Consider the following 9,181-nt stretch of genomic DNA (forward strand, 5'->3'; position numbering starts at 1 on the left):
AGACCCCGGGGAGGGCTCCCCTGAGGGCGAAGGGGAGCGCGGGTCTTCTGTCCTCTTCCTGGGGTTGCCACGCGGGGGCGCCGCCGCGCTCTCTAGGGTCTGACGTTAGGAGGGGTCGGGCTTGAGTGGGGCAGAGCTGGGGGAGCTGGGGGCTCAGCACTGATGGGAAAGGGGGTGAACTTGCCTTCCAAGCATCCCTGGAGTCCACTGGAGTCAGAGTCCCAGGGGGCTCAGGGAGCGGGAGAGGAGGGGCGCTCAGCAGCCCTTGTGCCTCCTTGAGGTTTCCATCTCTTCCCAGAGCCCCTACCCCAGCCCTCTTGAAGGCAGCACCAGGGAGAACTGGAAAGTAGTTTGTTTGTTTTTTTTCATTTATTCTCTATTCCTTTTCAGAGGGCTGCGTTTTTTTCTAATAAACTTTTAATCTTAGAATAGTTTCACATCTATAGAAAAACGGTGTTTCCCACATTGTCAACATATTACATTCCTGGCACTTTGCTCCTGCTAATGAAGGAATATTGATGTATTAGTAATTCACCTGAAATTTGTGTGGATTTCATTAGCTTCACCCCATGTCCTCTCCCTGTCCCAGGATCCCATCCAAAGCACTGCATTACACTTAGTCCCATCAGGTCTCCTTCAGCTCCTCTGGCTGTGACAGTTTCTGAGACGTTCCTTGTTTTCAGTGACTTTGACAGTTTTGAGGAGTCTTGGTCAGGATTTGTAGACTGCCTTTCAATTTGATTTAGGTTGGTATTTTTCTCACAGTTAGACCAGGGCTGTGGATTTTTAGGGAAAAGACATTGGAGATGCCATATCCCAACAGAATAATGGTGGGACCATGATTCATCTCTGGTGATATTAGCTGGGTTTCCTGGTTAAGACAGAGTTTACTGGGATTCTCCAACATGAACTCACTGTTCACATCCCCCTTCCCTTGTCCATGTTGGAAGGAAATCTTTGCGGTCCACACTTGAGGGTTAGGAATTATGCTCAACTCACTGAGGTTGGAGCATCTACCTAAATTATTGGGAATTCTTGTTTTTGAGAGACTTCACTATGCTTGCTGCATGTAAATATTTATCCAGTCATTTACAGGCTCAAGGATATTCATCTTGTACTTTTGGCTACAATCCAATTCTGTGCTATTTATTTTGTTGCTCAAATTGTTCCAGTTTTGGTCATAGAGAGTTCTTCTGTTGGCCCGAGTCCTTCAGACATGTCCCCATGGTTTTATGTTTTGGGCAATATTCATTTTCTGACACTCTCATATGTTCCAGACTCATCTTATATATTTCCTACCCCTGCCCTAGATTCAACCTTTTCTGCAAGGAGCCTTGTTTCAGTTTTTAGATAATGGTATTAGAAACTGAGGTGTAGGCACTGGGTTTGCGCATTCCTATTGGGGTGTCATTGCTCCTAGGCCTTCTCAGTAGAGAATTAGAAAATATGTGTGTATACCAAGGCATGTGTAACACATATCTATAATACATACACATACACTTTTATCACTATTTATACGAAAGTACATTAAGCTAAACAAAAGTTGATTCCACATCTTCAACTCTAATCACATATTATATATTTTAATCTGGCTTTCCCCCTTGCCAATCTGTAACCTCCCAATTCTATGGTGTGTAATTTGGCTCTCACCACCTATGATATATTAATATTTACTTATTGTTCAGTCCTCATACATATGGACGGTGATTTTAGAATTGTTAGCCGCTACCTCATGAGAAAGAACTTTGCCAACTACAGTCAGTGCTTTTGCATAGTTCCTTTTGTCTTCACTCTTACAGTTTCCAGTCATCTCCAAAAGTCCTCAGGCCATCAGCTCCTCCCCCTCCTTCAGTGAGGTCATGCCATTCACCTGTAACACAGCTGGATCCTTCTGTCACAGTCTGCAGCCATCCTGGGACTCCCCACTTGCATGGTTGATTTTTTATAGTTTGCACACTCAAGGCTCACTCTTTGTGCTGTAAGGTTTATGCATTTAGACACAAGGACAGTGTCATGTATCCATCTTACAGTACCAAACAGACTAGTGTCAGGGCCCTAAAACTCCCTTGTGCTTCACCTAAACAGCCCTTCCCCTTCCCCAAGGTCATGACAACCAAGGATCGGCTCTTAGTATATGTAGTCTTGTCTTTTTAGAATTTCACATAGATGGAAACAAACATTCCCAATGTGGCTTCCTTCACTAGCAACATGCATTTAGGATTCATCCATGTTGTTGCATGAATTCACACCTCATTCCTTCTCATGGCTGAGTAGTATTGTGTACTATGGATCAATGGATTACCACCAATTTTTTTTATGTGGTACTGTGGATTGAACCCATAGCTTCATACATGGGAAGCAGGTGCTCAAACCTCTGAGCTACACCAGCTCCCCAACCACCAGCTGTTTTATCCACTCACATATAAAAGGGCAATGTGATTCCTTCAGATTTGGGATAATTATTTACTAAGCCACTTTGAATATTTCTGTACATGTTTTTACCTAAATATAAGTCTTCAAATTAGATGAGCAAACATATGGGTGTGGAATTGCTGGGTTGTAAGTTAAGTCCCCTCTTAGCTTTTTAAGAACCTGCCAAATACCTTCCATGGTGGCTGCACCCTTTGGCCTTCCTACCAGCATTGAGTGTGGATTCCTGGAGCTCCACACTGTTGCCAGTGCAGGTGTCACCACTCGTCACAGACTGAATAGCCTCCCACCCCCACCCCAATGACCTCTGCATCCTAATCCCTGGAACCTGTGAATATTGCCTTATATGGCAAAAAGTATCCTTTGCATATGTAATTGATCTAGAGATGGGGATTAGCCAGGATTATCCCCATGGACCCATGGTGTGATCACATGGATCTCATAACAGGGAAGTAGGGAGAAAGCAGAGATCTGACAATGTTGGCCCTAAGGTTAGAGTGATGCAGCCAGAAGCCAAGGAGAGCTGGCAGCCACCAAAAATGGAAGAGGCAAGACACAGGTTCACTCTCTGCTCAAGCCTCCAAAGGGAGCCAGGCCTGGCCGGCACCTTGATTCCAACCAGGGCATTGATTTTGGATTTCTGGCCTCCATAATGGTGAGAATATAAATTTCTGTGGTTTAAAGCCACCAAATGGGGAGCAGAGGTGGCTCAAGCCATTGGGCACTTCCCTCCCACATGGGAAGTCCTGGGTTCAGTTCCTGGTGCAACCTAAAAAAAAAAAATGTCAAGTACAAAATGAACAGACAGAGAGCAGACAGCAAACACAAACAACAAACGGGACGGGGGGGGAGGGAATTAATAAAGCCACCAAAGTTGTGAAAACTTGTTTCACCTGCAATAGGAAACTAACCCACCAATTTATTTTATTTTAGTTTAATTTAGCCATTCTAACAGTTATGTGCAGGGGCATCTCATGGTGGTTTCATCTGCTCTTCCCTAATGACAGTGACGCTGAGCATGTTTTTATGTGCTTATTTGCCACCTGTGTATCTTTGGTGAGGTGTCTGCTCAGACTTTACTCCTTTTAAAAACTTAGGTTGTTTTCTTATTGTTGAGGGATTTTATTTTCAAATTTTTAAAAATCAAATTTATTGATACGTATTAATAAAACAATCCTTCCAAAGTGTACAATCAATGGTACTTGACATAATCATGGAGTTGTACTTTCATCACTTCAGTCAATATTAGGGTATTTTCATTACTTTAAAAATAAGAAGAAGAAATGAAAAACAAAAAAACCTAACCCTTCATAATCACCACACAATCTCTCCTTTTCATGTGAGACATACCTGCTATTTAGATTCTTATTTTTCTTTTATTTCCCCTACCTCCAACCCTATTGTTTTGCTGTGTCTGTTCACTGTGTGATCTTCTGTACCTATTTCTCTTTTTGTCCATTCTTCTTGTTTTCTCCTCTAGGATTCACCAGGATTCGATCCTGGGGACCTCCAATGTGGAGAGAGGTTCCCTGTCACTTGCACCTCCACAGTTCCTGGTTGTTGCTGCATCTCACCTTGACTCTCTCCTTCATCTCTCTTTCATTGTGTCATCATCTTGCTGCGTGGCTCACCTGGTTAACTGCATGGTCACACCTTTACCAGGAGGCCCCAGGAAGTGAACCAGGTTGTCCCATATGGTAGACTGAAGCAATCATTTGAGCCACTCCTGCTTCCCTCAGTGTCCATCTAATTCATTTGTATTTACATTTTGAATAGATTGAGCTGAACAAAAACAAAAATGACAATGATGGAACATAAACTTGGACCCAGGCTTTTTGGTGGCAAAGATGAAATTGCTTCAGTGTCTTGGCTGAATTACAGCCATTTTTACCTATGGCACGTGTTGTGAGAGTCCCTATGGGAATACGACGGTGTACTTGAGATGGGGTGCTGAGAGTAATTTAAAGAACTACTTAGAGGAAGCAGATGTGGTTAAAGCAATTGAGCTCCTGCCTACCACAGGGGAGAACTATTGCGTTATAAGAGTTCTTTATGTATTCTGGGCAGAAATCCTCTATCAGAAATGTGATTTGAAATATTTTATCTCTGTGGCTTGAGCCAAGGATAAAATGTAAGCTCTCAAGAGAAAATTAGAATTTTGGAAAACTAGTATCCATCACCCTAAGCTTGACAGCTTTCCGATACACACACATTTTCTGGTGGGATCTGTGTTAATCGTAACAATTTTCACCTTTTGGAAATGCGTAAAGAAATGTGTCCTTACTGGAAGATCTACAAATCTCAGTGGGCCAATGTGCTACTTTAAAATCTTCTTCATTAGTACAAAATCCATTTAATGTGCAAAGACAGACCTGAGGATTTCCATGTCACACAATGAAATATTCAACAATCAGATTTCAGACTGCAACTCACCTTCAGAAACTACACTCGTGTGCTTTTAGTGTAGTACGGAAGATGAACGTCAAAGCTCACCTGAAAAGGCTTTTGAAAATATGCCTCTTTCCCAAAATTTATAATCGAGGCAGAACTTTTGCTCAAACCCAATTAACAGATTGAATGTGATATGAAAGTCCAAGGGGGCTCTATTGAGACTGCTGAGAAGGATTTGCCAAACCATGCCTTTATCCATTCCTTTTTATTACATTTTTAAATAATGGAATTAGTTATCAACGTGTAATGAGTTTGGGTATAAGTACTCATCTATAGAAATGAGTATTTAAATTCCAGTTTGATTTCTAGTATGATCAGTACCAGTAGAGGTCACCCAATTCTCCTTGGGGTCCTCACTAATCCATAAACTGTGAAGTCAGGACCAGGCGTCACTGATGGGGTGACAAGAGTGCTCGGTGCAGGGGAGGGGTCGGGCCAGTCCAGGACCGGATCTCGCTCTCAGGCTGACGTGTGGGGCACGAGGCTGACGTGTGCGGCGGGGAGGCCGAGGGGGGAGTCCGCGGTCCCCGCAGTTTCACTTCTTCTTCCAACCCGAGTCAGATCCTTCTGCCCCGACACTCGTGACGCGGCCCAGGGCTGCCTCCCATTGCAGGCCGATTCTGGAGAAGCCAATCGCCGGCCCCGCGGCCCATCCAGGGCCCGCCCCGGCCCGCCCGGACTCGGGTTCCGCCAGACCCGGGGATCCGGCCATGGCGCCGGGGACCCTCCTCCTGCTGCTCTCGGGGGCCCTGGCCCTGACCCAGGCCCGGGCGGGTGAGTGCGGGGTCGGGGGGCGCTGCCCGGGGTGGGGGGAGGAGAACTCCGAGGACGGCAGGACCCAGGAAGCCGCGTCCTCCCACACTGACCCCCCACTCTGACCTGGCCCCCGCCCTTTTTCTGTGCTCCCCCCTCCCCCGCCCAAGGCTCCCACTCGCTCAGGTATTTCAAAACCGCCGTGTCCCGGCCGGAGCGCGGGGACACCCACTACATTGAAGTGGGCTACGTGGACGACACGCCGATCGTGCGGTTCGACAGCGACGCGGCGAGTCCGCGGTTGGAGCCGCTGGCGCCGTGGGTGGAGCAGGAGCGGCCCGAGTACTGGGAGGAGAGGACGCCGCAAAGCAAAGCCTCCGCGCTGCAGTTACGGGCCGAACTGAGCAACCTGCGCGGCTCCTACAACCAGAGGGACGCCGGTGAGCCACGCAGGGCCGGGGGTCCGCGCACGACCGGAATCCCCTGGACAGGCCGGGTGCCCCCGAGTCTCGGGTCCCCATTGCACCCGAGGACCCCCCACCCGGGAGAGCAGGAGGGACTTTTCCTCAGTTTCGTTTTCAGTTTACACCTGAGGGCCCCCCACCAGTCAGCGCCGTTGGGGGCGGGACAAACAGGTGTGCGGGGAGGTGGGTAGAGCAAAACGCGGGGCGGAGCCAACGGTGGCGCCTGTCGTGGGCGGGGCCTGGAAGGCGGGGCTGATCGTGGGGCCGGGACCAGGGTCTCACACCTACCAGATTTTATCTGGATGCGACATGGGCCCCGACGGGCGCCTCCTCCGCGGGTATGAACAACACGCCTACGACGGCGCCGAGCTCATCGGCCTCACCGAGGACACGGCGTCGCAGATCACCAGGCGCAAGTGGGAGGAGGTCGGGATTGCAGAGAAGGACAGACTCTACCTGGAGGTTGAATGCTTGGAAGACCTGAAGAGATACCTGGAGAGCGGGAAGGAGACGCTGCTGCGCTCAGGTACAGGGGAGCGGGGCGCCCCAACCCAAGTGTCCTGTCCATTCCTGACAGTCATGAGAGCTGCTAGAATGACCAGGAGAGAAATGGAAAGTTCCTCAAGTTTCTGACCTTCCCGCAGACCCCCCAAAGACACACGTGACCCACCACCCCATCCCTGACCGTGGGGTCACCCTGAGGTGCTGGGCCCTGGGCTTCTACCCCGCGGAGATCATGCTGACCTGGCAGCGGGACGGGGAGGACCAGACCCAGGACATGGAGTCTGTGGAGACCAGGCCTGCGGGGGACGGAACCTTCCAGAAGTGGGCGGCTGTGGTGGTGCCTTCTGGGGAGGAAGAGAGATATACGTGTCACGTGCTGCACGAGGGGCTGCCCGAGCCCCTCACCCTGAGATGGGGTAAGTGGGACGAGGTGGGGGCCTCTTCTAGGGAAGCAGGAGCCCTTCTGAGCTCCTCCAGAGGGTCAGGGCTGAGCCTGGGGTCAGGGCCCCTGACCTTCCCCCCTTCTCAGAGCCGCCTTCCCAGCTCCCCATCCTCATCATGGGAATCGTGGCTGCCCTGGTCATCCTTGGAGTGTCCGTGGTGGTTGGAGTTCTGATCTGGAGGAGGAAGAGCTCAGGTAGGGGAGGGGCGGGTCTGAGGTTCCTTGTCCACGGGGTTTCCAGCCCGGGTAGCAGTGTGCCCTGCCCCTTCCTGGTACCATGAAGCCCCTCCTCACACACCTGCCCATCCAGTCTGGGCCTGTTACTACACTTACTTTATAAACCTGTGAGAGAAGTAGGACAATGTCCCCAGTGATGATGTGGAGGTCCCTGTTCCCAGCAGTCAGAGGGAAGGGGCTGCTGAGGACAGACCTCCAGGAGGGCAGAAGGTCCAGCCCACACATCCCCCACCTCATGTTTCCTGATCCTACCTTGGGTCTACAGTCACAGTTCTGGAAACTTCCCTGGATCCAGGACTAGTTCTCAGGACCTCATGTCCTGTTCTCACTAGTTATTTTTCCACAGGTGGAAAAGGAGGGAGCTATGCTCAGGCTGCTTGTAAGTGGGGGATGGAGGTGGAGGTGGTGTGGAGGGTCAAGGCTGACCTGAGACTTTGGGCAGTGTAGACGGAGCCCACGGGGCAGCTCACCCCGTCACTCCTTGACTTACATCTCCCTGTGGCTCTGAGACCCTGTGTTTGTTCCTCTCCAGCCAGCGACAGTGCCCAGGGCTCTGATGTGTCTCTCGAGGCTTCTAGAGGTGAGACCCTGGGGGCCTAAAAGAGGAGAGGGGTTGGGCCGAGAGGACACGCCTGGGTCCTGGGGGTTCCTTGGATGTGGACATGAGGACTGTGGAGGGCTGGTCATGACGTCAGCATTTTCAGAGACGACCTGAACATGCTCTTGATTGTTTTCTTCTGTAGCGTGACAAAGATGCCTCGTGGGGGACAGAGAGATTCCAGAGCTGTTCACGCCCTTCGTGTGACTTCAAGATCCCCTTCCTTGGGATGTGAAGACTCCTTCCTACAGCTGGCATCTGTGTGTCTGCATTCCCGTGTGTACTGAAGAATGGGGAAGTAGCTTGCCCCTGCCCCCCACGTCCCCACACTGACCTGTGTTCCCTGCCCTGACCGACCATCCTGTTCAGGAGAGCTGGGTGTGGAGTGTCCACAGCCCTGTCTTACTTCATAGTACAATGAGCTGCCCCTTTGTGCTTCCTTTGAAAATGAGAACCTGGTATGATTTTCCTTTTACAAATTCTTGCTATTAGGTGGAATCGAGGAATGCATTGAGGGAGAGGAAGTTTCTTAAACAAGGAAGAGGAAATAAATTGCCCTAAGAACTTTCCAGAACCCATGTGTCTGCTCTGCTGAGTGTTGCTGTGAGAAGCTGAGCATGGACAGTCCTGTGTCCATGTGAGCTTCACACTGAGGAGGATAGACAGTTTTGACTTTATTTAACTCCTGGTAGTTTGGTCCTTCTCTGCCACCTGCCCTCTTCTCTTCCCTTACCCAGCTCCACTGACCCCAATGCTGGCTGCAGCCCAAGCCCCTGGATTTGTAGAGCAGACCCTTGTATAGACCCACAGGTGGGCAGTGGGGTCTTAGCCTGGATTGCTCTGGCCTTGGAAGGAGTTGAAATTGTGCTGTAGTCACAGAGGGGGTAGAGGGCAGGGGAGGGAGAGCTGCACCTCTTAGGACAGCCCTGGCAACCTTTTTCTTATAGTAGGATTAAAAAACCTCAGCTTTCAAAGACTTCAGAGGATCCTGTGTGCACTGGCATTGTATATAACTTTTATATTTCCTTGTCCATACACACATTTCTATGGAGAGGATCCATAACCTTTATAGTTTTTATGTGACCCCCATAAGAGTCTAATATACCCCCAGGTTTAGACACTGCTACTCAGAATGTGATCATGAGCAGGTGGCCAACAAACTTGAGCAGACACAGAATATGATATACATGATCCTCTGTTGCTTGAGTGTCTCCAGCATCCCTTCTTTTTCCCCCCTCTGTCTTCCCCTCCCATAGGGCTAATATCATGAATAAATGAAACTCTAAGACAACAAGACAAATG

At 49.6% G+C, this 9,181-nt stretch overlaps 1 protein-coding gene across 3 annotated transcripts; it reads left to right on the forward strand.

The window, feature by feature from the left end:
* The first annotated feature begins 5,352 nt into the window (after positions 1-5,352).
* LOC101421532 (saoe class I histocompatibility antigen, A alpha chain-like) lies at positions 5,353-8,453 on the forward strand. Of its 3 annotated transcripts, XM_004477728.4 has the most exons (8): positions 5,360-5,655; positions 5,805-6,074; positions 6,373-6,624; positions 6,743-7,018; positions 7,132-7,239; positions 7,628-7,660; positions 7,814-7,861; positions 8,025-8,453. In XM_004477728.4, exons 1-8 carry the CDS (start codon positions 5,592-5,594, stop codon positions 8,027-8,029), a joined length of 1,056 nt encoding a protein of 351 aa, XP_004477785.2. In that variant the 5' UTR covers positions 5,360-5,591; the 3' UTR covers positions 8,030-8,453. The 3 variants fall into 3 exon arrangements, with proteins under 3 accessions (XP_004477787.2, XP_004477785.2, XP_058141423.1); XM_004477730.4 differs by lacking the exon at positions 7,628-7,660 and having other exon boundaries at positions 5,353-5,655; XM_058285440.1 differs by lacking the exons at positions 7,132-7,239; positions 7,628-7,660 and having other exon boundaries at positions 5,394-5,655.
* Positions 8,454-9,181: the final 728 nt, after the last annotated feature.

This window comes from Dasypus novemcinctus, chromosome 22 (assembly GCF_030445035.2).
Source record: "Dasypus novemcinctus isolate mDasNov1 chromosome 22, mDasNov1.1.hap2, whole genome shotgun sequence".
In the NCBI taxonomy this organism is placed as follows: domain Eukaryota; kingdom Metazoa; phylum Chordata; class Mammalia; order Cingulata; family Dasypodidae; genus Dasypus; species Dasypus novemcinctus.